This window comes from Gallinula chloropus (assembly GCF_964237585.1).
Source record: "Gallinula chloropus genome assembly, chromosome: Z".
NCBI lineage: Eukaryota > Metazoa > Chordata > Aves > Gruiformes > Rallidae > Gallinula > Gallinula chloropus.
The window spans coordinates 37,640,604-37,668,392 of NC_140089.1; the positions used below are offsets into that span (position 1 = coordinate 37,640,604).

The 27,789-nt window shown below is 40.8% G+C and overlaps 1 protein-coding gene across 1 annotated transcript in view; it reads left to right on the top strand.

Moving 5' to 3' along the window:
• Nucleotides 1-27,789, top strand: part of FOCAD (focadhesin) — a gene marked incomplete at its 5' end in the record, with an annotated part of 102,206 nt that overhangs the window by 51,468 nt on the left and 22,949 nt on the right. Inside the window, 10 exons of the mRNA XM_084278295.1 lie at nucleotides 595-730; nucleotides 1,980-2,168; nucleotides 2,419-2,540; nucleotides 12,606-12,698; nucleotides 14,887-14,975; nucleotides 17,056-17,097; nucleotides 19,395-19,503; nucleotides 21,072-21,188; nucleotides 23,627-23,865; nucleotides 25,413-25,502. Coding sequence (XP_084134421.1) covers nucleotides 595-730; nucleotides 1,980-2,168; nucleotides 2,419-2,540; nucleotides 12,606-12,698; nucleotides 14,887-14,975; nucleotides 17,056-17,097; nucleotides 19,395-19,503; nucleotides 21,072-21,188; nucleotides 23,627-23,865; nucleotides 25,413-25,502 — 1,226 coding nt within the window. The remainder of the gene's footprint in view (nucleotides 1-594; nucleotides 731-1,979; nucleotides 2,169-2,418; nucleotides 2,541-12,605; nucleotides 12,699-14,886; nucleotides 14,976-17,055; nucleotides 17,098-19,394; nucleotides 19,504-21,071; nucleotides 21,189-23,626; nucleotides 23,866-25,412; nucleotides 25,503-27,789) is intronic.

The following is a 27,789-nucleotide window of genomic DNA, read 5'->3' on the forward strand; positions in this document are numbered from 1 at the left end:
AGGACAACTTGAGGCTGTTTCCTCTGATCCTATTGTTTGTTACTTGGGAGAAGAGACCCACACCCACTTGGCTACAGCCCTCTTTCAGGTAGTTGTAGAAAGCAATAAAGCCTCCCCTCAGTCTCCTTTTCTCCAGGCTAAATGATCATACCTCACAGGGTATGGTATGGTATTCAGCCATACCTCACAGGACTTGTGCTCTTAGACCCTTCACCTTCGTTGTTGTTCTTCAGACATGGAAATGCTTTGTGCATATTGAAGTGCTGGCATAAAACATTCTTTTGTGCTGTGATTGAAGTGGAATCAGAGTGAAAATGAAGTTTTAGTCATATTAGCTCAGTCCATAAGTGTTTAGATTAATTTTACTGTTACTAATACAGATTTACATACCTGTGCAATTTAGGTTAACCAGTCTTTCTTCCACCCAAATGAAAAACAAAGCTTTTATTCTTTCAACTTCAAATTAATGACACCAAGTGAAATTAATTCAGTGGGGAACTCCTCATGTTTACTTGGTATTTTTGATGCTTAGAATGATGAAATGTAATGAGGATTTGTGATTTTTATGCCCTTACTTTTTTTCAAATCTTTCAGGCACGACCAGATTTTGACCCACAGGAGGAGTCAGGCTTGAAAGATGATGAAGAGGAGGAGAAGGATATGGATCTTTTTGTTCCAGGTTCTTCATATATCAAGCTCTTGTCTCTAACGCCAGCTTCTGTTTTAGGAGGTATAATATATTGACTATTTGACGTTGCTTGGCAGATTTATAATCACAGTGACTGTAGAGACATGTGGCTTTCTTAAAGTGGAGGGTGTCCCTGCTTGTGGCAGGGTGATTGGAACTCAACTCCATGCCTGGAAAGAAAAAAGCAACTTCTCCGCAGTGCAGTCTCTAGGTGTATCAAGGGCAAGAAGGTCATTAGGAGCAGTCAGCATGGTTTTGCCAAGGGGAAGTCATGTTTGACCGATCTGTTAGCATTGTATGGGCACGTAACCGGGTGGATAGATGATGGTGGGGCTGTGGATGTGGTCTGCCTTGACCTCAGTCAAGCATTTGACACCGTCTCCCACAGCATCTTCGTGGGTAAACTGGGGAAGTGGTCTGGAGAATCCAGTAGTGAGGTCAGAGTTGTGGCTTTTTTCAGTGATGGTCAGCAATAGGACAAGAGTCAGCAGGTACAGGGTGGAGCATAGGAAGTTGCATATGAATGTAAAGAGAAATCTTTTCACTGTGAGGGTGACAGAGCTTTGGGACAGGCTGTCAAGAGAGGTTGTGGAGTCTTGTTCTCTGGGGATATTCAAAACCTGCCTGGATATGTTCCTGTACAGTTTAGTCTAAATGATCCTCCTCTGGCAGGGGAGTTGGACTCAATGATCTCCAGAGGTTCCTTCCAACCCAAACCATTCTGTGATTCTTTTTATAATTTTTTATAAAAACTTTAATCAAATTTTTAAAAGGAGAGAATTCACATATACTGTAAGATGCACAGAACATAATGAACAATTTGCGTTGCTATGATAACACTTCTGCCTCTGTGCCATTTGCATAGACTCTACATCTAGCCTGTCTACATTGTGCTTCTCTTTAAATCTCTTTAAGAACAACCTGTTTTTAAAGGTGGTATTGTTCACTAGGTTGGTAAACACCAGGTTTATTTCCCATTGTCTGACAGTCAGCACATGGCACTGTTACTGATGTATCAGAGAACACAATTCAGCAGCTCAAAGAATGATTAAGGTTATTTTTCTTCCCAAGCCAAGTATCTCACATGACTTACTCCAATCCTCTTGAGGTTGCAGGGGCAGCAGGTACAATGTCAGAGCTTTCATCTGAGTGTATCATTACTGGTTTGTCTAAGTGTATCTTCCCTGTAGCACAGATGTCCTTGTGGGTTTTCCAGGGTTTGTTTGGTCTCTCAGTTTTCAGGTTTTGATGTTCCTTTTCTGTTCTCCTCATTTTCTTGTGCTTCATCTAGCATTTGAACAATTTGAATCATCACTTGTAAAACAAGAGATGACCAATATGCCCCGTGGGGTGTATCATTCTGCCTTGAGGGGAGGGATGACACGCTCAGACCAGGGGAAGACTGTGGCAGGTGTTCCAAACTTCTTGCTGAAAATGTACGAGAGGAACAACCAACCAGGGATGATGCCAGGCCTTGCTGGTAAGCTCTCACTGTCTGGAAGTCAGACAAGTATGCATGCTGTGATTTCTGTGAATATGAGAGTGAATTGGTTTAAGAAACAAAAAGTGTCTTATGCCGCTTGCATTTGCTTACATGTGTTTCTCACTTGGTGGTTTATTAAATTTACTCTCCTTTGCTTTGGGTTCTCCACTGGTTTACGCAAGACTTCTGAACTAGCAGTGTGAGTATTGGTCTTGACCTTTCTTTTTCCCTTCCCTCCCTCCCTGAGGTGGTATGCTGTTGTGTTATGACCTTCCAGTCCATACGGGCAAAGATGGCAAGCCCATTAAACGATTCCTGGTTAGCAGGGGCCGCAGTTTCCAGCAGATGTTGACAGCCCTCATTCATGAGGTGAGTTGCAGGCTTGTCCTCCCTTTTTCTTTTAATTCTTCTTCCTTCCCTGCATTTTTACCTCATTTGTTCTGATGCCTCAGGAAGCTGGAATCAAAACTCAAAGGCCTTGGTGACTGTTAAGCAGGTATCCTTTATTGCAGCGCTGGGCACACAGGGGATCGCTTCTCCGAATGTGTGCGCCCATTAAGGCCAAATTTCTCATATTTATAGAGATTAACTCTACATATTCATTATGATTTCTAAGAGAAGGCAGGGTTATGCAAATTATTTCTAAGAATTCCCCCCAGATAGAGCATATTCGTTGACACTTAGGGGATCTTCTTGTGGTCTTCAGGGATGAAGGATGGATGTCTTCCTCTCTCTCAGCACATGCTCTTTACAATTATTCCCCATGCTTGCCTGAGCTCAAAAATATATTCCTACACGAAGTAGTTAGGAACCTCTTTTCACTCTTTTCACTTAATTGGTCATTGGTCTCATTATTTGTGACTCCCCTATCTTCACTTTCTTTAGTTTCAAGGCTGTTGCACTGTTATGGCTGAGTTTTGTAGCCACTTTGATGAAACAGCTTGCATGGCTACAGCCAAATTTTGCTAAAATCCAAAACTAATCTATTCTTAAATACATGAAAATTCTTATATTAAAATTATGTTAACTGTCTCTTAAGCTACATCTACATCAATCTATTCAGTATGATTACGTTTCATTGAATCAGTTTGTGATAATTATGAATTAGTATCAGCTAGCAATGACATGTGTGAATGTATCATAACTAAAGTTGCTGTGAGACACCACTAATTTGAGGTGTATCCGTAAAGTTTCTGTTTTGATTGTTCGCTGCGGAAGCACTTTCTCTGAAAAAATTGGTGGAACAAATGTAGTAAGACCTTTGCTGTTACCTGCCTTGCCAGTCTGACACCTACCTTATGCTTATTAAATCTAACAGGTTGTAGGTGAATATCAGGTCTGAACAGTGATGAGACTTCTTGGGAACATGACATCCAGACTTGCTCTTTCATTCGTGCTTTCAAATGTTTCAGCTCCCTGACCTATTACGCTTACAGTATGAAACCATGCACTTAGCTTTGGTGTGGTTTTGGAAAAAGGGCATGAAAAAACCCTTAATCTTTACATAAGATAAAGTCCTATTTATGAATTTTTTAGAGTATATAGAATTTCAGTACTTTAATGGTTGATAGAAAAAGTTAATTCTTTAAAATTTTTGGAGAGCAGTAAAACTGAGTAGCTAAACGGGAGCTAGGGAAATAAGTGTGTGCAAGTAAAATATTTCTGTTAATATGATTGATTTGTATTGCTAAACAGGTCAATTGCGTGCACCTGAGAGTGAAGTTTCTGCTCACAGGCCATAAAAAAAAGTATGAAATATATATGTGTGATAGAAACAACAGAACATAGGTGGTGATTATTAAAAATTTCTATAAAATTCAGATTGAGTCTTAGGCAGTATATCCATAAATAAAAACCATATATTAATTATTTTTTTTCCATCCCATAGCAATACCAATTCCTGTTCTACTTGTCAAGGATACAAAAGCTTAAACGGTCCCATTAATCCTCCTTTCTCTGTCCTACATGCAGGCCGTTTAGTGCTATTAAAGGTAATTTGATTGTATGCTATTTTGTACAGAGGAGCCTTTTCTTCAGAGCACAAGATGAATCCTGTGCCAGAAATATGTAATGTTTGATCCTTCTGAACTGAGAAGCCACAAAAAGTAATAATCATGTCTTGTGGCAACAGAAGACATCGCTTGAGTCCCAGAAGAAGTTAGGCCAAGGGCAGAAGCCCATCTGCACCAGTTGGGCAGGAGTATAGAAACCCCTCTCTGGTGCTGTGTTATGAAGGCAGTGTCAGCATGGTTGTGAAGTACTTAATATGGCAAGTTACTCTCTCAAACTAGTAAAATTCAAAACCGAAAATCACCCTTAAACACAGCTCTTGAAGAATCTAGTAATATATGTAAATTTAATAGATATTTTACATCTTGACCACTTTACTGCTGAAGAATGAAAGAAGAAATTGGAGATAATTACGCCTCATCATCACAGCAGTGTGCATGTAACTTAATAAATGTTTTTTCTTACTGCTTGGATGCTCCAGTGGAGAGCTTCAGGGAAAGTCCATAAGGATATTGCAGAATACGACAGAGGAGTGGATTTTGAGTTGTGAGTGAAATGTGGGCTTGCATAGCATCCAGAAGGAAAAGCTCTGCCTTCTTTGTAGTTGCTTCATTCTGTGGGACCTAAGTTCACTACCAGAGGTTCTAGAGAAAATGTATTTAATTACATCATAATAAAGGGAGTGTATTGAAGTGTTACATAGGCTGAATTGTAACAGCACGATCATCAATTCTAAACCACCATTTACTCTTCTGTTGCCCAACTAAAGCATCGAATACAGTCTTTGTGAAAAAAAATGTTGTATGTACAAGGAGTGATTATAACATGCAGCACATCAAAAAATTGACTTTTCTTGTGCTAACAAGCTACCTTCAGAATCACAAACATTACTTTAAAACGGATTGCTTGACAAAGCATGGGGTTTTTTATTAAACTGGATGAAGTTAGTAGATACCTACCAGTGGCTGGAGAAAGAAATACTGTATTAAGTATCTCAGTATTTGCAAAGAACTGAAGGGAAATCCAAGTATATTTGAAATAAAACATAAGCACAAAAGATCTTCAGGCAATCCTAATTGTACACTTTCAGTGAAAATTCACAATATTTATAAAATTTTGATCGAAATATATATCAGTAATTTTGTTCTCAGAAATATGAAGTATTTTATTGCTTTTTTCCCCTTGTGGTTAGGGTTGTCAGGAAAAAAAAAACAAACAACTATTTGGGCCTTTGGGGAATAAAGTGAGTCCCTGAGCTCATCTGACTGAATTCAATGTCTTAGTGTTTGTTTATTCCTCAGTCTTCTTTTGGCGAGCAGAATTTTAACAGTAAAACCAGGCAGCTTAAGCTATGAAGCTATCAAATAGCAGCATCTGCCTAAGAAAATTGAGTTAGGACCTAGGCTTATATTTTCCCTACAGTGTCCATAGGAATTAATGTTCTCTAAAGTCATTGCTTCAGAGTTCAACACAGCACATTAAGAAGGCTTTTTGTTTTGGGGTAGAAGGAGGAATTACTGGAATAGCACTTTGCTACTGCTTTGACGCCTATTTATTCTGGGTGGGATTTTGGTTTTGGGTTTTTTTATTTTACAGTGACTTCTAAAGTAAATTAAGGAGTGTTTTATAAAAAGAAGGCTTAGAAGTAAGCATAAAGCTCCAAGTAAACTGTGATGTGGGTCTAAACACTAAGGAACTACAGTTAATTTGGGAGATAGCAAGCATGTATTTATTTTACCTCTGAAAGTCCCTAGCAGTTAAGAAGTAGCAGTCATCAATATATTTGCTGTTCTGGGATAAGAATGTTTTTAACTCTTCAGTGATTTTTACCTGTGCCTGCATCTGTAGACTGTGGACCTACAGACTGCATATTTGTCAGGATCTGTGTTTGCTTAATTGACGTTATTAGGTTTAGGTTTCTTTGAATACAGGGGCATGGGGAGTGCCTTGAGGCAACCAGTTTCATTTTTGCAAGATTCTCTATGTGTACGAGTGTGATGTCTAAGGTTTTGTGTGGTGGGTTGATGCTGGCAGCAGGCCAGATGCTCACCAAAGTTGTTCTCTAACTCCCCTCCTCAGCTAGACAGGAGAAAACATACAGTGAGAGACTTCGAGGTCGAGATAAGGGCAGAAGGAGATCGCTCAGCAGTTAATGTCACAGGCAAAACGGACTCAACAGGGAAAATGCATCTAATTTATTACCCAATGAAACCAGAGTAGGATAATGAGAAATAAAAGCAAATCTTAAAACACCGGCTCCCACCCCTCCCTTCTGCCCAGGCTCAACTTTATTCATGATTTCTCTCCCTCCTCCCTGCCCCTTAGCAGCACGGGGGAGACAGAGAATGGGGGTTTCAGTCAGTTCATCACAAGTTTTCTGCTGCTGTTACCTTTTCAGGACAAGGATGACAAACTCTTCCCCTGTTCCAGCATGGGGTCTCACTCACAGGAGAGGATCCTCCATGGATTTCTCCAGCACAAGTCCTTCCCATGGGTGCTTTGGTTCTTCACAGACTGCCCTAGCATGGCTTCCATGGGGGTGCAGACCTTCAGGACCAGACTGCTCCAGCACAGTCTACCACAGGGTCACAAGTGCCCCCAACAAACCTACTCCAGTGTGGGCCTCTGTCCACAGGCTGCAGGTCCTGCCAGGAGCTTGCTCTGGCTTGGGTTTCCCATCAGGCCATAGCACCATTGAGGTGCCTCCTCCTGCTCCAGTATGGGGCCTCTCCACAGGCTGCAGGTGTGGGATCTCTGCTCATGGGCTACATGGGGACAACCAGCTCCACCATGGTCTTCTCCACAGGCTGCAAGGGAATCTCTCCTCTGGCATCTGGATCACCTTCCCCCCTCCTCTTCACTGACTTTGTCTGCAGGGTTTCTTGCATCTTGTCACTCCCTTCTCTGGTGGCAAAGAGCAGCCGCTTGCAGGGTATTTTTCCTCTTAAATAATGTTATCCCAGAGGTGCTACCGTTGTTGCTGTTGCACCTTTGTCAGTGGTGTGTCCATCTTTGAGCCAGCTGGTATTTGCACTAGGGGAAGCTTCTAGGGGCCTCTTGCAGAAGGCGCCCCTGCGCCCCTGCCCAAAACTTGCCACACAAATCCAAAACATCCTCCTAGTTTAAAAAAAAAAACACACCACATTTACATGAGGTTTGTATGCAGAGAAAAATCATTCTTGTATGTTGAGAAGTTTATAAAGTGTACAAATAACAAATACCTGGGGTTAGGTGCCATTCAAATCTAAGTGTAACAGCAGTAAAAATGATACTTTATTGTTAGAGTAAGTCTAGCCCGTTAAGGTTTATCTCTTAGGTGTTACTGTAGTTGAGGGATTGGATGCAGATGTAAAACCCGTCAGCAGGATCAGATTAAGATGTGTAAGAGTGTTTTGATGTTATTTGAGCTGGTATCTCACAGGAGATGCAACATATGTTCAGTAAACAGTGGTGCGTTTGACGTTCTGTATTGCTGTTTGCTGGTCACTGGTGACTTGAAAAATGATCTTTTTCCCAGAAATAGGGATGTGCTGTTCGATTATTAAACAGAGCTTGTTAACCCCTCTTTGGGAGGACATCTAAGTTACTGTACTCACAGTGGTCAGAAGTCACATAGTCAGTGGGTTTTCTTCGTTTTCTCTTTGACTGCCTGGATCAAACCATACCAGAATTCTGTGAGACTTACCACAGCCACTTTGGCTAGGTTAGCCAATAACTAGCTGTGACTGTTTCAGGTTTTGGACTATTTCTTCCTGTCTCTTAACAGCTTCACTTATCTTTGTGAAAATGAATGAGGATGAATAGTCACGTGTGTTCACATCACGTACCGTGTTTTGATGGTTGTGTAAATGTATGTTTTGGGCTAAAGTTACTAGGCTTGCAGCTAGCTCCCTACCTATCTTTAGTGGAGGTGAAGGGAACAGTTCATAATACTTACAAAAAGTACAGAGGGAGCCTGCTTTTAACAGGTAATGGTTGTGTTGAGTCTGAACTTGTGTAGTGTTTTTAAAATAAAGGTACATGGTCCAGCACATGCATGTCTCAATATTCAAGTCCTTCCTTTGTGATGGAAATAGCAGAGTTACTTTAGTAATTAGTGGTATCTACAGGCACAAGTGCAAAGTTGGCTACCCGTGGTGAGTTGTACAGTATTAAAAACTACAAATAATATTTTAGGCACTCTAAATATATTTTAAGCATTCTCTGCTTCTGCTTTAAGTGCATTCATTAGATGTGCTGTGATGACATATGTCTTTGAGCAGTAAAGTGGAAAGCTTCTTTCCTGGTTTGATTTTGATACAATCAAGAGATTCACACGCATATTCAAATATTGTACCTGACACACTTTGAGCTGATAATTACATTTTCTGGAACAGAATTCAGTGTAGTATATTCTTCTGTACATGGGTATTTCAATGGATGTAGTTCAGATTATAAAGTGCATTGGACTGTCTTCCACTGTTATATTGCTGAATGTCTTTCCTCCAGCAAGGAATCAGTGTTCAGGAAGTAAGTTCATTGACAGATTTTTGCTTTTCTTCTCCTCAGTCTGATGTGCATTGGAGAAAGACCATTTTTTTTTTCTCTCATGAAAGGATGCTGGGGGAGGATTTAAAAGTGTATGCTTGGAAGTTTGTTAATAAAGAGCCTTTAAGTAAAATTTGAGGTGAAGAGGGAGAGACTATTTTCCCGTTTCATTGATACGTAATGCTAGCCTTATGAGATCGCCGAGGATGCAATGTAGATGTCACCTATGGGAGAGGAACATTCAGATACATGCCTAAACATTTCACTTACATAATGATATTATCTAATTTTTTTTTTTTTGGAGACATACTTTTTTAGACGTGAGCTGAATTTAGGGATCATCTGAGCTGGCAGGGCTATCAAGGTAGAAACTTTTACTTAGTAAAAGAACTTACTGGGATACCCAGCATCACTGCTTTAGAGCGGATTTTAAGATGGGCCATAAATACTAATGTTATTGCAGTTTTTAGGTTCTTTAAACAGTATTCTCTCAATTAGATAACCCAGGGAAGTGATAGTTCGTTTCACTGTTCGTTAAATTTGGTTTGTGTGCCCTCTGCTGGCTATGTGTCAGTGCAGAACGAGCGAGCAATAAATGTGGCAGCACTGAGGTTTAAATGCTGAAAGAAAACTCATGCAGATCTTGCCGTGGTGTGTGCTTGTTACTGGGAGTGTACTGGAGAGGGGAAGTAGGCTTCTGATGTAATTTTAAATTACTTTTCAGTCTTGCAGAAGTGTGAAAAACTTGTGCTGTGTATATTGAGAGCTGTTGAACTACAGCAGTAGTATCTCATGCGGTTTGCCAGCATTCCCTGTCTCGGGCTTTGGCTAACACAGGCTCTGCTTCTGTGTCTTATTTAGGAGGCGTGTCATTCTCAAGCATTGATCAACAAGCTCAGAGTACCAGCTCCTACCTCATGCTGTTTCTCTCTGCTTCAGATGTCAGGCTGCAGCTATTCCTTGAAAACTACTTGGCAGCCTGGTCTGGCTATTCTGCTTCCTAAGAACATCCAGGACCAGTGTGGCAGTGATTCCCAACCACTTGGTCTTGGTTCTGATGTCCCTTGAGCCTCCTTCCCTGTCCTTCCCACTTCTTGCCCATGATCTTCTTGCTCTTAAATTGCACACTCAGAATATTCTGAACTGTTATTATTGTCAGCATTGCCTATGCTTGCTAGTGCTAGTTAACCAGCTCTTAACGTAGTTGTTGTTATCTTTGTCTATTCAGTAGTAGAGGAGAAGTAAAGACTGCTGTTTTCCTGTACTGAAATAGTGGGCACTGCTTATGCGATAAACTTCAGCACTATGTCCAGTCATTTTCAGATGTGGATTAGTTTACTTGAGTGTTACATGAAGATGTTTTATTCCCTCTTGTTTTTCTCTCATTCCATGTATCTGCGAAATGGTTACTGCCATGGAGAAAACAATCAAAAGGTACTCAGCAGTTCTGCGAGTCATCAAGCACATCTGCAAATTTTAGTTAAGATGTGCAAGAGGATAATGTTGCATTCCTGATCAGATATTGTTGTCTAGTTGCTTTAAATGCAACAATATACCTAAAGCTTTTTATTTTCTACATAAGCACCTCAAGTGTTTTAACAACCTGATTTTGCTGTGGTGCACAAGTGTGGATTACAGGGTGAACTTCAAAGATGACCATGAGACCAGATGTCCTTGTTTTGATTTAGTTTTCTTCCTAGTAGCTAGTGTAGTGCTACTATACAGTTTCTTGATTTAGTATGAGAATAATATTGATAACACACTGATGTTTTCAGTTCTTATTTGGTAGCTGTTGTGTCTACACTGAGTCAAGGATTTCAAAGCTTTTCACGCCCTGCCAGGTGCACAGGAAGCCGAGGGAGCACAGCCAGGGCAGCTGAGCCAGGCTTGTGAAAGGGAGATGCCCTGTCACATATTGTCAGGCTCCGTATATAAGTCGGGAAGCTAGCTGGAAGGTGGGATCACTGCTTGGAAACAGACTGGGCATTTGTTTTGTTTCATTTGGGTTTTTTTGGTTTGATTTTTATTATTATTATCTAGAATGGTAGGGGTTGGAAGTGAGCTCTGGAGATCTAGTTCAACCCCCCTACAAAAGCAGCATCACTAAGAGCAGGTCGCACAGGACTGTGTCCAGGAGGTTATACATATCTCCAGAGAAGCAGACTCCACAATCTTTCTGGGCAGCCTGTCCCAGGGCTCTGTCACCCTCAGAGGAAAGAAGTTTTTCCTCATATAGAGACAGAACTTCCTGTATTCCTTTTAGTGGCCATTGCCCCTGGTTCTGTCACTGGGTGCTATTGAGAAGAGTCTGGCCCCATCCTCTTGACGTCTACCCTTTAGATATTCCTAGGTGTTGGTAAGATCCCCTCTGTCTTCTCCAAGCTAAACATATGAGATGTGCTCCAGTCCCTTCATCTTTGTACTACTCGCTCCAGTAGTTCCTTGTCTGTCTTGAACTGGGGAGCCCAGAACTGGGTCCAGTATTCCAGATGTGGCCTCATCAGGGCAGAGTAGAGGGGGAGGAGAAACTCCCTCAATCTGCTGGCCACCCTCTTCCTAGTGCACCCCAGGTTACCATTGGCCAGGACTGCACCAGGACTGTCAGCTCCTGCTCTGCTGCACTGCTTCCCAGCAGGTCAGCTCTTTACCTGAACTGGTGCATGGGGTTATTCTTTCATAGGTGCAGGATCCTACTCTTGCCCTTACTGAATTTCGTTAGGTTCTTCTCTGCCTGATTCTCTAGTCTCTTCAAATCTCACTGAATGGCAGTGCAGCCTTCTGGTGGGTTGGTCGCCCTTCCCGGTTTTGTATCATCAGCAAATTTGCTGAGTGTCCACTGTCCTCTTGTCCAAGTCACTGGTGAATATATTGAACAGGTCTGGACTGAGTACTGACCCCTGGGCCCCAACACTGGCTGCAGGCCTCCAGTTAGACTCAGCGCCACTTACCAGAGCCCTCTGAGCTCTGTCTTTCATCCAGTTCTCAATCCATCCCACTGCCCAGTGAGCCAACCCAGATTTCCTAAGCTTGTGAAGATGTTATGGGAGATAGTGTCAGAAGCCTTGCTGAAGTCAAGGTAGAGAACATCCGCTGCTCCCTCCTTGCCTCAATGGAGAGACGGGACACAGCTTGATGCAAGCAAAAGTCGATTTATTGTATAAAATCATTCCTTTAAACATGCTCAGAAGATGGTGTGCTTTAAACAGATTGGGCCTTTCGTACATACACTGTTGGTGGGTGCTGCTTCTGATTCACCCTACCTTTTCTTTCAGGACAGGATTCTTAAAGCCTCTTCTGGCACCTGTCCCAGCAGGGGGCCTACAACAGTGTTGCCACCTTTGTTTAGTTTTCCCCATGGTTTGTGCCTAGAGGCTCCATCCTTACCTATTAACATAGCAGTGCTCGAGGCCCTGCCCCCCAAGCCCCATGCCACACCTCCTCATCCACTCATCTGGTCCTGTCATCACAGAAAGCTATCAGGTTGGTCAGACATGATTTAAAAGTGTCTCTTTAAAGGTTTTGGAAGCACCTAAGATATAAAAACTCTATAAAAGAACATAAACTAGACTAACATATTTTGCATGTATTTTTGTCTACTAGTGTTACTAAGTATTTTGCTTATTGCCAGTAGAATTCCACTGCTCTCTCTGGGATCAATTATCTGTAGAACTACCTGAAGCAACTGGTTTTGTCTGACCTGGCTAATGAAATTGAAACTAATTTAGTGTGGGTGAAATCAGAAAGGAGAACAAAGTACATTTTCATTTTAGTTTCGTACAGCTACATGTAATGTCCTATGAGCAAATTATTTCCCTCAAATCACACATTGGAGAACATATACTGCACATATGTTAGACTTGCTGTAACTGCTTCTCCCCTTTCTGGTGTGTTGCACAGGTTAACATTCAGCTTTCTGAATGGCACCGCTCCATACTGCTGCCACAGTCCTGGTTAGGATTTATGAGTCGAACCTACAGTGCAGTCCTGCAGGTAATTTTGAGCTGGTTAATACTGTGTACGTTAATGTTCGTTCAAGTGGTGTGACTTCTACCAGCAAGAGTATCAAATGCATGTTACAATAATTTAAAAGTAAAGTTTGAGGAGTTTAATAATAAAATTGTGTTAAGGAAATAAAAAGGAGTCTTTAGTTAATTGCATCACAGTCTGGGATACATTGTAGAAGTATAATTTGTGCTTACAGTTCAGGTTTGCGCAGTCTTAGTCCTGTGTCAGGTTGCAGAATGTGTTAGTTCTTGGGATTTTTGGAGTGAAGTTTTAGATAAAGCTCTAATCTGTTATTTTGGGTAGAAATTTTGTAATAATATCACATAGGAGACAGAAGCTTCCGAGGAATGATTCATTAACTAGAATGTTAGGGACCTGTCTGTTGAATATTCTGCTTTATGTAATAATTGGGAAATATCTTAAAACCTCTCTTTCATTAGGTTAACTGACCTGATATCTAGAGCAATGTAGTTTCCTTCTGTTTTTCAACAGGGGCTGATCTGCAAAACTTAACAAATAGCTGCCTTCTAGAAGACTCTGTTTGTGCTACTAGAAGGGCTTATTTGTTTGTATTTCCAGGCCAGGTCAGCTGCTTTCAACATGAGCAGCTCAGCTTGTGGAGCAAATTCTAGCGGCTTTTGCTGTGCAGCAAAACATAAACTTCTCTAACACTTTCAAAACAAATTTTATCTTGACCATCAGCAAAATAATCAGATTCTAAGCCTATCAGTCCCTTTACAAAGCAGAGCTGCTATTCAAATTGCAGTTTTAGCTTGTAACTAAAGAGGGGGCCATTGCTGCTTGCATTTAATTACTTTCCTATTCAGCTTCCCCTCTGAAGGAAGATTTTATGGGTGGCATTTACCAGACTGTTCAGCAAAGCCTCTCTCAGATTTTGCGCCATTTTTCAGGGCAATAGAACCTAATTTTATTGCTTCTAAAGTTCCTTATTGAGGATTTTTTTTTTTTACTGAAACCTTACATGCTCCTTACTCTTCTATGGTACGTTTCATCCAAGATGGTCAAAAGAGACTACAGCATAAGATGAGTAGTCTGAATAGTAAGTAGCTTAGTATTTTTGAACAGCTCCACAGTTTGGAGGCAGATGTTCACAGACTCCAGTCTGTCAAAAACACTTGTGTGGGGATTCTTTTCCCTTTGGACACTGGAAAGTCCTCTTGCCTTTTATTATGTCTGCTCACACACTTAAGCACTTCTGCCAGTGTGTGCATTCAGCATGTTTTTGACACTTCATGATGATCCTGCAGGTCTTGATTTGGTACAGAACTTAATGTTTTTTTTGTTTGGGAAAATTGCAGTAGATTTTTGCAAAGTCTTTATGCAGCCTTCTTTTTAGTTGGTATGTTGTATCTGGTCCTTTAATCTTTGTGGAGTGCCACCTTTTGAGTAACATGTGGATTTACTCTTGTAGTCTCAGACTTTTATGCACACCCAAACTGCAGGTGCTCAGTACCTGGAAAACATACCTCGTGTTCCTGTATTTTTCATGTAAGGCTTAAGAAGTCTTGCCCTCCTCTGCCCCCTTTCTTGTCATGGCAAGTGAGGAGGAGCAGATGGGCACAGGAGCAGTAACTGACAACAAGTAGAATTGTGGTCTCCTCATGGCTGGAGAATGAACATGTAGCAAAGCTGGTTGCTACGTTTAGATAGCTGTGTTAGAGGGCAGGATCTCCTTCAAGATACAGAAAGAACTGTTGTACGGAGGTCAAAGGGAAGTTGGGGTCATGGAGATGAAAAAAATGTGGAATTCTGCTATAAGTAGTGAAATAAAGCAAAGGATGTTTTGCTGCTAGAATCCGTTTTAACTAGCAAGCTTATAAATTTCATTCCCTGCTTGTTGTACCCCTTCCCAAAGGAGCTTGTTTCTTTCATGGACTAGGAGAGATGTCTCAGTATCTGTGGCTCTTTGTGTTCTGCAGTTTGTTTACCTCACTCAAGATAATTTTGTTTTTTACTTGATACACTGCGTGGATCTCAGCTCTCAGCTGGGGTAAAACCATGACAGTGTTACAGTGGGATGCTATATTAAGACCAGTTAAGTTCAGAAGAAGCCCTCCAGTGAAAGGCTATATCCATTGCTTAAGTGTTCTCTGAAGAAATCTTATGATTGACTGTGTAATACTCACTTCTAACTTACTCTGTAATTGTGCAGGGGAGGCAGGCAGAGCTGGAGATGCAGTTAAAACATGGAAAAGAGGATCCTGAAGAGGTGCAGTACAAACAGTTTACAGCCTGGCTCTGGTAAGGAAGTGCCTCTCTGCTCCTGCCCACTTGTAATGACAGGAAAGTGGGCAGAGGAGGGCAAGACTTCAAATAGATTAATTTTGTAAGTTTAAAGACTGTACAAACACTAATGTAGAAAAACAAACATAAAACCCCCACCACAACAATAACAAACCACCAGGTACCATTACCGAAGTGGGGACGGGGGGAATGGGGCATACTACTGAGTGGCTATCTGTAAGGATTCCCATATGCACAGCTTCACAGGTACCTTCCCCTTTAGTGTCTGAAACTTTGTAGGGTGAACAATTGGAAGGAATGAAAAACTGTGGGGGGTTTTTGTGTCATGTTAAAGCAGGAGGATTATGGAAAAGAGCAAAACTTACTTGTAGAGATGTAAGCGAGCTGTCTCAAAATGGTTTGATAGGAAATGTAAGCCCTGGCATGATGTATAATGTAGTGATCTGAGACCACTTAGGTTCATATGGTAAGTTGGCAGTACTGAGCCTGAGGACGTTCTTTAAATCAAGCACATGGTGCACACCCTGATCCATATCCTCAGCTGCTTCTGTTTCAGTGAGCTGAAAAGTGTTTCTGTTTGGATATAACCATGCATATGCATGGCCAGGGGGATGAGATGAGAGGTGGGAAGCTTCACAAAGACAAAGAATGATGTATCCACAGACAATATAAATACCTGTTTCTGTACTTGTTCACAAGTACATTGTGAACAACAGCAACAGGCCGATTTCAGTCAAAAAGACCAAAATACTAGGTCCCACTCAACAGGAATACAAAGCCTGGGTCTGTTGTTTTATTCCAGATAAGTCTGGATTAGAGGGTTTCATAGTAAGATCCAGAACGATACGGTATTAGAAGAGATTCCTTATGTAGTATTGGCACAACTTTCTGTTGTTGCTCTGCCCAGTTGCTTTGCTGGTAGCTTATAAAGAGGAAACATTTTACAGGTGAGAAGAATGCCCACAGCGATACTGCCTTTGTGAAGCAGTTTCTGCGCTTTGTTTCCTAAATAGTGTTAATGTAAGCTTTGTCCAAAATGAACATAATACCCTTTAACAGTAGAGAAATCAAAGCAGGAAGTGAACTGAGAGCCTGGTATTAGCTTTCATGACTCTTCCCATTTCCCCTTGATTGCTTGGTGCTTCAGGGCTCTAACTTCAGTAGCCATTAAGCGTTTGTGATGCACACGGAGTTTAACTTGTCTGTGGACAGCTTTATGTCAACTTCAGTGATAGTGCTTTATTGTATAAGTACTGTGGCATTTGGCATTGGTGTTTCTTGTGTAGGTACATTGGAAACTGGGCAAAACCAGTGTGGTTATGACGGAAATACTGAGTTGTGGTGGTTTAGGTTTTTTTTAAAACAGCCTGAGTATAACTCAACTCAGCCTTAGAACATACTGCCCTGTTTCACGAGGCATGCATTTTCAGTCTTCTGATGCCACCTTGTGGAACTGTTCTTTTTGCAGGATGTCAGTCACAGCCAGGGTGGTATTTTATGTTGTTACTCAAGATCTCTTTCTTCACCTGAACCTGGCAATACATAAGATTAACTGCCTCTCTATTTCTGTCTTGATATGATTGCAAAATCTAAAAAGTGCAGACAAGTAGCCTGCTATAAATTAACTACAGTAATGTGTAAGAAATTGTTACTCTTCTTACGGCTTTCATTTAAATGGATTCAGATTGCTGCCTAGTAGCATAACTGTCCGGATAAACTGTTATGGTTGCCCATTGTTTAACATTCTCAGTTTATTAAGCTTAGACATAGTTCAGTGATCTGGAAACTTCTGTGTAACTGCTGGAAGAACAGATTTATGGCTTTTGCATGACCCTGCATTACAAAAAGTGTTACCAAGTCAGATAAGAGCCGTTATAAAATATTGGTGGTGTACATGAGTGTGAAGAAATGTCAAGTGATATGTAAGCACTTTTAATGCTTGTGATTAATTTGTGCTAAGTCTTCTGATAGGTAGATAATTGTTAACCTAGAATGGTTACATGGTGTAAGGGGAGATTAGCTGACTTTGCTGTAATATAATGAACATGATATAACTTCTCTACTGTTTCTTTTGCAGGGTCAGAGATATGTTAACTGATACCATCAAAGGTGCTTCCAAGTAAGAACTGCTAATTTACTTCAGATGAATTTGAGCTCTGTTTTTTGGCAGAATATCTCAGATACCATGTTCTACAATTGGTTATCTGCCAGTTTCATGATTTCACACGACTGCTGTTCAGGAAAGGAACTCTTCCCTACTTTTGAGCGGTGGCTTTGAGATTTTTATCACTGACTGTGTCTATTAGAAAAGCTTATGCCTGAAGTTATGAGTAAAGCCTGTATAATGCTATTTACACTGTCTGTTCTTTTCTTAACCAGCAGACTGTTTGCCACAAGTGGCTTCATTAATCTAGAAGTTGGCTGATCTTTAGTGGAGTGTGGTCTTTACAAAACTCTGTCCCGCATTCTGTTACGGTGTCTGTCTTGTGCCCATATGACCCCAAAGACAGGGTATCAGATGTTTTCAGATTGTGGCAGGCTTGTTCATCTGCTGTTAGAATTAGCACATGGCTTTCAGCCAGCAGTAGCTATCTTAACCTTCCTTCCTAGGCTGGCAAAGTGGTTTGACTCCTTCCTTTCACTCTCCACTGACAGCTAGGTCGCTGGCATGCTTTGCCCTTGGTTTACTTAAAGTTGGCCATTTGCTACACAGGGTTATGCAAAAGTGTCAGAAATAGTGAATCTGCATAAGTACTTAAATAAAATTTAAATCATAAATTCTTGAAAGAATTACAGTGAACTCTCCCAGACCTTTTCAACATTGGTATTCTTGCTTAAAAGACTAATCTGAAATACTTCTGTGAGCTGAGAGTTCTGGAGATATTAATTAACACTTCCCATGAAACTTACTACTGTTCAGTTATTTAAAATACTACCAGCAGTTCCTTTTCTCTGCATGTCAGTCCATCTTAAATGAGTCAGGAATTAAATGTGAAGATCTGTTTGATATTTGGTAGGGCAGTAGAAAGAGAGAAAGAAGCAACAAAACAATAGACTTTATGTATATGGTATCTATCTCACAATTAAAGTTACAATTTTCATTATGGAAGTTCATTAACAAAACTAATAGAGGTAGAAGCCGTTCCTAATTTGGTAGGGAGTGGTGAATTTTCTTTAGGTAACAGCAGAAGGATTTCCTATGTGTAGAGCACATCTTTGGAACTTCTTGTGTTGATAACATTCTTTCAAGCAAATACTTTTTTTCCCCCACTGTGTTCAATGAAGAATATGATACTGCTGTTTTTCCTTCTGGGTCTTGTTATGATGATGATTTCTACCTTCCTTAAATCTAAAGCATCCAGCTTTCATAAGTGTGTATTTAAAATGTCTCTCTGAGGTACGTCATGACATACAATCTTTTAGAAGCTGGTGATCAGCAACAAAGGTTCTATATGTAGATTAGGAAATTATTTAAGGCAAGAGATATAGGGAGATTTCTAGTAACTTAATTGTAATAGTTTGTAGGTAATTTTCATTTGAACAGGAGAGGTCAGTGACATTCCACTATGACCTGTGTGTCTTTTTTAAAAAAGCAAAGTAGAAATCCAGGAAATATTTTAATCATGGAAGTACGATCTTTGGCTGTGGAGCAAATGCCTCCATTTGTGATGTAGGTGTATTTTTACAGTAACAGTAGAGGAAGTCTTTAGATATGGAATAATATTGCAAAAAGTGTAGAACACTCTGTACTGATCTAGTGTAAGGCTGTAAGCGGTATAGTACAGTTCTCTCTTTACTTGGAGGCAACATATCTTTTTCTCTTGAGTTCCTTAAAAGTAAAGGTTTGCACTGTAGTAGAAGTTAGTACTCCTTGAAACCTGTTGCTTTCCATAATGTTTTCATAGCATAGGGGATTAATCCCAAACCTTTTTTTTAAGTTGAGATTTCAGTGATTGCTGCTCTACTAAATTTCCTAAACAGACACTGTCACAGTGAAGTGGCAACTTGCCTGTCTAACATTTTCTGTTTTAAGGGCTTTTTGTGTTGTCATCTGTACTCCTGTGTACAGATGGCACCAGGAGTAACTCATGCACTTCTGTGAGTGCCACTTGCTCTTTGGAGTGCCAATCCCTGTTGTAGTGGAAGCAAGTTTCTGTTTTATGCAACTTCATGTGTGCTAGGCTTTATATATAAAGGCAAAGAAGAAAAAGGACTGAAAGAATTCTCTCCCCCATTCTTTCTCTAATTCCTGAAGATGACATGTGATAGACTTTTTCTGAGCTAGAAGACAACACGGTAGTAAACTTGTTGGGTGCAAAGACCTTCCCTCCTTTGGCGTACCTCCTTCTTTGAGATACGTGTTTTGTTGCCTGTGTTTCTATTACACCTTTTAAGTGTTTGTCTTTTTCTGTCCAGAGACAGCCCAGTGGTGAAAGGGAACTCTATTTTTGCCTTAACTGGTCTTGCAGTTGCTGTGGCCAAATACGAAAGCAGCCTTTCCTCTGACTCTGAAGGGATGCCTGAGGTGAGTCAGTCGGGAAAAGAAATTCTCTGAGTGGGATATAATGAAGCAATATGACTATGTGTTTGGGGGCTGGTATGTGGATGTGAAGTACTTCACATTTTGAAATCCAGATTTCACCCTGTAGCTGCTGTGTGATCTCTACATAAGCAGCCAGAGTGTGTAGGCACCTTCTCACAAGAAGCTTGAACACATGGAAGCACCAGCACACTTACTTCTTGGTTTTCAGAGTGAACACTGAAATCCAGACAGACTGTGTTCTCATATCTTAATGGGTTACAACAGAGTGTTTTCAAGTGGCATGCTTCCTATTCCATAATCAACACAGCATCTCATAATGTTTCACCAACCGTGATGGTCCAAGTTTTCTGTGCAGGGATAAGAAAGATCTTAAAAATAACCGATCAAATAAAGCTCAGATCAATGGATGTCTATTGTAGACTGAGTCAAACCCATACATTGATATGGACAACTTTTGCTAATGGATCCAGCAGGCTTAGCATAAGGCAGACTTGCAAGGAAAGGAAGGTAATGCTCTTGGAGCCCTTTTTATTCATTCTGTTATGGTTGTGGTTTTTAGTGGCCTGAAAATCTTTTTTTTTTTTTTTTTTTTTTGGGGGGTAGACTGTACTGACTTACTCAGGTTTTTGTGCCCCCTCTCTGTGAAGACCATCTTGAACGAAACTGGCTATGGGTGGCAGACCATCCATCATACAGTGACAAAACATGAGCATACAAAGTTCCTTGCAGAAGGAAGCTGAACAACTTATGTAGAAATGTAAAATAGTAAGGGAGGAATTTTTTCTAGTTCATTTTTTTCCACGTGTGTAAAAATAAGTCAATAAAAGCTGAAAAGCTACATTGCTCTGTAATTGTTCAGCATCTAATAGACTGAGATATTTGTGACAAACTATCTGAATAGATGTTCACTGATACCTCATTCTTTCTGTTAAGTCTGATACACTGGTTCTTAAATCTGCAGAAAATGCATTGTGTTGCCATCATGGCCCCCACATTTAATTGAATTCTACCTAGAGTGGAAAGGAGGTTGAGCCACATTTGTAATGGGGAACCTGCAGCTTGTCAGCAACTGAGTGGATCGGAGTTCTAAGTACCATTTCTGGTAGCAGCAGTTGAACTATATCTTACTTATGACATGGGGGTCTTTTTGTCACAGGGCAAGTTGAATTTACTGGTTATTTGTGTGTGTGTGTGGAGCCTGATATGGTACATATTTTTAATACCTTTTATTTTAGGTCAAACCTTTTACATGAATGTGTGGGGAGAGACGATCCTGATCTTTAAATGCATTTTGTCTGCCTGTATGTGGTAGCTACCTCAGCAGAATGTAGGTGTTCCTGACATAATTCAAGACCAGATATCCTTGGAGGGTTTTGTACTTCAGAGCCAAGCCAAAATAGTATGACTACTCAGATACCTACTGTACATAAGAAGGACAAAGTAATCTCATTTCTGATGAGTCATAGCTGGAAAGTCAGCTGCTGAGCTTCTTTTCAGGTAGAACCTGATTTAAGAGAAGAATAATAATGTTCTGGGTTGATTTTTTGCAGAGTGAACCTGACTTTCTTCCCACAAAACACTGGATTTCTATGGTCACAGAGACACTCTTTAGTATTGTGAACAGCCGGTATCGCCCTAAAGGTCAAGTTTTCCCATGGTTCTACCAGGTACGTGTTGTGGTGTTTAAGGCAAGAAAATATATTTGTATTTCTCTTAGTCTGGAGTTCCCTTGTTCTTATTGCCACATGGTAGCTGTAATACAGCATCTTGTTGGTTTTCTTTTGTTGTGTTTTCTTATTGTATTTGGATTTGCCTCAAGTTTTTGTCTTTATTGCCAAAATAATAAAAATTCCATGTGAGGATGTATGAATTAAGTAAATTTTAAAAACAAAACAGCCTTCAAAACCTAGAATACTTGGCATATATTTACAAAACAAAACCTTCTAACGGAACAGACTCCTCAGACCACACTGTCAAACTCTGGTGTGATTCTGAGAGATTCCATAGAGCTCTGAAATACATACTTTCTCAAAATCCAACAGTTATGAAGCTGGCAATTCTTATGTACCCTAACTTTTGAACTGCCTGAGGGTTGGTAGAAGTTGTATCACATATGCTTGCAGTGTGATTACTAGCCTGAAATTCTCAAGCCATGTAAGTATCAGGCAGTTCTTAAGTAGCACCTGGAGATGGAGCTTAGTAGACCTTAAGCAATCGGTATGGCTAACACTTGACTGTGGTCAAATCAATCCAGTTGGAGGTTCTTTATGCCACAGATGCAGAAGGGTCTTACAAAGCCACATGAGACTTCTAGTGTATCATAATATTTTCTGTCCAGAATGTGATTAACTGCATTAATGAACTGTGTTTAGCCCAGAAAATGAGACATTAGCATCAAAAAGCTGCAAATTACTGATGAATACGAGTCAACGTTAGCATGTGACCCCGTCAACATTGATAGTGATCCTAGATCAACAGATAAATGTAGTGTTGAATGAACACTGGACTGGTTGGACATAAGGAGATTCAACTGTTTGACTGGCACTAGCAGCTGCAAAAAGGTGCTTTTGAGATGGAACAATATGATGGTGTTTAATTTCTAAAATACCTTGAGTTTGAAAAACAACCATCCCACATAAAATCTTACACCTGTAAAATTCTAAGGCGCACAGTTTTTGTGGTTTAACCCAGCAGGCAGCTAAAACAGCTATACAGCCATTTGCTCACTGTCCCCTCCCAGTGGGAGGGGGAAAAGAATTGAAAATGGAAAAGGACAAAGGAAATCAGGGGTTGAGATAAAGACAATAGGACAAAACAAATAAGGAAGATGATATACAAAGCAAGGGATGAACAGCACAATTTCTTACCACACAAAGTCAGTGCTCTGCAAGACACCTAGCTGCCTTGCCTCCTAGTGCATCCACCAGTTATAAACAGAACATGACATCATATGGTATGGAATATCCCTGTAGGCAGTTTGGGTCACCTGTCCTGGCTGTGTCCCCTTCCACCGTCTTTGGTGCCCCTCACTGCGTTGTTAACAGGGCAGTATGAGAAGCTGAGAAGTCTTAGAATGTGTTAGGATTGAGGAGACCTTTAAAGGTCATCTGCTCCCACCCCACCTGCAGTAAGCAGGGACATTGACACTAGATCAGGTCACTCAGAGCCCTGTCAAGCCTGATCTTGAATGTTTTGAGAGATGGGGCCTCCACTACCTCTCTGGGCAACCTGTGCCAGTGATCCACCACCCCCAAGTGATGCTAAAGCAACACTTGTTATCAACATTTACTCTCATCTTCCATCCCAAACACAATGCTGCTAGAAGTAGAATTAAAACTATCCCTGCCAAAACCAGGACACAGTAGAAATCAGTGCCATGCATCTTGGTGGGATTTTTTCCTTTTTCATTTCCAGAGTTGCACATGGAAGTTGATAAAGACACATTAGACTGTTAATTACAATCAGTCCATTGCTTTGTAACTGTAGGTAGCTGTGTAGATTGTACCTTTCAAAATGGAAAGCAATGAGAAAAATCTCTACTGGTTATCTTGCAAGATCTCATGATACTTTGTCATCCTAGGTATGATGCTTTTAGGGCAGTTCTGTTGCCGACTCACTAAATTCTTGGTGTGTTGTAATTACAGAAACACTTTAATACCTTTTTTTTTAATGTTCATTGTCAAAATACTCAGCAGCATGATCAGAAGGGAAAACTAAAATAAAATAGATCAATGTGTTTACTGGCAGACTGGCTGTTAAGGTCTAATTGGATCCAGTGTTATCCTTTGTTTACAATTTCATACTTTATCTACACTTAGAAATTATATTCTGAACTACCCAGGTTTCAAACTGCTTACAAGGTAAAGCAAATAGAAAAATTACCCTAGGCAATTCAATGAAATACTTTTTATTGGCAGATTGCAGTACACCTGTAGTGCTGTTTGCTGCTGTATGGGTATTTCTTTTAAATTCCTAAAGTACTGAATGTTACTACCTGGAAAGGAATTTATTTCCCTTCCCTAACAAAAAAAAAAAAAAGAAGAAATAAATGTCTTTTTCATGTTTTGGTGGTTTTTTTGTTTGTTTGTTTTGACCTTTTTTTTAGAAATCCTATTCAGGGGAAAACACTGCCAGTATTATAGTTCGTTCCTGTGCAGCCACTGCTTTGTCTCTCCTGGTACCAGTTTTCATTGTGTCATGCAAGGAGAAGATTGAGGAGGTCCTGAATATGCTGATTGAGAGACTACCTGGGAAACCAAATGCTGATGAGTCTCAAGCTGTTCAAACCCATGTGGGCCTTGGTTTGGGGATGTTTATCTCATGTTTGTATGAAGAAAAAGTCAGGTAAGGGTTACCATATGTAAAGTGTGCAAGTAACTTCTTTCTTTTTCCTGCATGTGGCCTTAAATTCTGAGGAATTAAAAGTATATACAGGTCATAGGCAAATGATTCTTGAGGGACTTCACAACATTTCTTAAAAGATGTCGTTTAGTATCAGTCTTCACCAGGCACTTTGCCAGTGCTATCCTGTATATTTTGTCATTCCTGTGGTGTGAATGATTAATTTTCATAATATCCTAAGTTACATTTATAAACCAGTCAGCTGGCAGAGCCACACATATGCTTTTAAAGGGGACTAGCTGCCCTAGGATATTTAATTGTAAAAGAATTCACAGTTCTCATCAGTCACTTTTGAAGTGCTACTCTGGGTGCTGGATAGTGTCTGCTTGAATCATGTGAGTTACTCGTCGGGATAGAGCTACAACACTAGTGCATTGGGCTGTCTTAAAGGTGCACTGTTAGAGTTGTCTTGGCAGAAGAGAGGTGTTCTAAAGTTAGTAGAAAATGCCTCCTTTACAGAAGGGTTGGCCTCACTTGCAAATTTCCAGTGATTCTGGAGAATTTAAGAAGCAGCTCTGGCTTTATACTCCCCTAACTTCTTGACTACTAGGAATTCTGTCTGACTGTATACCCATAATAAATGTGTAATTGATGTACAAGCACAGGTATCAAACAGGTTTGGCTGTCAGTTATTAATTGCTGACACACCTGCCGTTATTAACACACTGCTGAGCTTTGCTGGGTTTTAATCTTCATGCTTTGGTGGCTTGCTGCCTTTGTCTCAAGTCACAGAACTTGGGAGTACAGCTACACACAAGTATTATAAGGCTCTCCAAGAGAATGACGTTAGATCTTGTTACTTTGGAGTGTGTAAATCTTTATTTTGGAATTTGAGCTGGGTTTTTTTGTTTATGTGGGTGAGGGGTGTTGAAATTAATAAATTTATCTCAATTCTTCTGATAGACTATAAGTTTTTACTCTTCCACTGCCCTGTATAATTTCAAAGATGAATCTCACACATTCTTCCAAGTATTGATTTGCAACAACAGCAAAACTTGTAGGTGTGTAGCTGCTGATAGCAAATACCAATCCGTGCAGTTAATTTGCATTGAGGTTGCCCTGTTCATGAAGATAACTATATGTGAGTTTTTCTCAGGTGGGAGTCCCTGTTATGTCTTTGGAGTGAAATGTAAATGCTTCCTTTTTTATCAATAAGTTAGGCAAAGATATTGAGAGAGACGTGTACAAAGCTAATATCTTAATGCCATGAATTTTCAGCTTATAAACAGTTACAGGTCTAGCTGAGATCATGTTCTATCAGTATCCTGCTACTGTCAGGTATGTTTTCAAAATCTTGGATGCCGTAGCAATAACAGCTGCCTGTTAAGGTCTGAATTAATTTTTATGATGTCTGCATGAGTGCTTTACAGGGTAGTATGAGAGCCTGCTAAAGCAGGATTTACTGGCATGTTCAGTCTTAGCAGGAGATTTAATCTATAAGACTGAAAGATGTGTTATGGATTTTTTTTGTTGTTGTTTTGGTTTTGTAGTGATATACCTGGTCAACAGATAAATTTAGTTCTAATGAAGTCCCTGGATGCACTGGAAGACTGCTGCTTTGACACCAGTCTGGAGTACAAGTGAGTTTCCTTCACCACTGATGATACTTTGTTGAGCACTGTTTTTCACTCATTCATGGTTTTATCCCTTAGTTCTGCACAGAAGTGTATAAGGATAGAATGAGGAAATAGCCTGTTCTGAATGGTTCCGTACAATCACCAACTCATGCAGGCTGGTAAGACCTTCAGAGATCCACATCTCTCCCCAAAACAGACTCAACCATGAACTCACTATATTGCTCAAGGCTTTACAGTCAGGGTTCAAAACCCTCAAAACTGGAGACAGCACAAGGTCCCTGGCTGCTAGCTCCACCTTTGGGCTGTCACTATAACCATGTGACTGTCTGATATTTCAGCGTTTGTACACTGCCTCTTGGCCTCCCACCATGCAAAAGCCCAACTACATCTACTCAGTCCTTTCCTGTCAGTGCCACAAATAGTTGTGTGTCCCTAAAGCCATCCCTTCTCACAGATGAGCCAGCTGTGGTCCCTGCAGCCTCACTGCCCAAGTCATCTCACATTAATTTGTTCCAGTTTTGTGATGTCATTTCTGCATTCAGAGCAGTGCTCTGAGTGTGTTGGTGGGCAGAGTAGAGGGGTGATCCTTTTCCCAGCTCTCATGGCCATCTCCTGCTCCTGCTGCCTGCAGTGTTCCCCTTCATTGCTACCTGGGTGCATGTCACCACAGCTCAGTTTGCCACAACAAGTGCTTAAAGCTGCTCCCAGGAGCTTATGCCCAGACTTGCTGGTCTGTGGTTGTCACCAACTCAGGTCTGTGTGTCGGTGTTTGTTGAATTTCAAGATGTTCCTGCTGGTTTATTCCTCCATGTACCAGCTTCTAAGTCAATGTGTCCAGAAATAAAAATGTATATGAAATACTTCACATAACCACATACGTAAGTATATGCACATACACACAGAGGTAGTGCAATAATTCCTGTCTAGAGCAATAATTCCTGTTTGCCTTTGCCCTTCCCAACTGGACCTTTTGGAAAGCTGTGAGGGCTGTGTAGCTGCATCAGGATTTGGATTGCCTCTTGAGTGGCACCAGTTGAAGAAGCAGTGACCATCGTTGCTAGTCCCTGCCAACCCACAAGTAAAAACCTTGGGCATGTATAGAGAACCCCAGAGCCCTGCTCACAGGCGGTGGGCAGATACCAGCAATTCTAGGAGCAGGGCTGCTTATCCACACATGTTCAGTAATGAGAGATGTTGCTGAAAGTCTTTCCTTGGTGATCTTGGGTGCATGCCAAGGTGTTCAATGATGTCCAGCTGCTTCTGTGTTGGAGCCTGTTCCTGGAATGTGCATGTGTGTACAGTACAGTGGTGTGAAGTCTGGGAGCAGCTGCCTCGCATGGCTGTCTTACCTGGGAGAGACAGACTCTTAATTCAGCAGCTGTGGATGACGTGTTGAATTCAGAGTAAACCAAATATGTTTCATTTAACCAACTGAGGTTATGTCTCAGGTGTTCTGAAGAGAGGAGCAGCCCACCAGAAGGGCAAGAAATTACTGAAAGATATTGCAGAATTACTAACATTGGCAAACCTAGATTAATTGAACAATAAAACATGTCAGTTGCTGTTAAACAACTAACATAACCTATCTTCTACAGTAGTCACTTCCCTTTTAGATCAGGGAAGGAACTGCAGTTATCTTAAGTGCCTCAGCATGGGTGTGTCAGGGTTTATGTGACTTTGAACATTAATCTCTCCAGATCTTCCCTGTTCAGAGGAAAAAGAGGAAAATAATTCCTGTTTGCCTTTGCCCTTCCCAATTGGACCTTTTGGAAAGCTGTGAGGGCTGTGTAGCTGCATCAGGATTTGGATTGCCTCTTGAGTGGCACCAGTTGAGATCCACGGTGCACATGGCACTCAGTTGCATCACTTGGTTTTACGTCTTGCTGCTTACTTGGGCAACCTACTGGCTGGAAATGAATAACTCACCAAAAAGCCTAACTAGACCTTTGGCAGCGAGAGGTTGTCAGAAGAATATGAAACAATGGCAAGCAAAAGAGGGAAGATTAAAGGCTGGGTGTGGTTTTATTCTAGGCAAAATGACTACATCTTTTAAAGGTTAATGGTAAGCTGATGTCTAGTGTGAGCACTCTGTGTTCAAAGTAGTAATGTAAAGCTGTAAATGTTTGCGTACTTGTCCAAGTTTGGCATTTTTCCACTTAAAAAGGCTATTCCACAGCAAGGGTCTTTCCAACCTTTTCATCCAGTGTGATAGGCACAGCCAACTGTGCATTACTGTTAGTGCACTCTGATCACTCAGTGTTTCACCCAAGCTAACATGATGTTTCTCTTT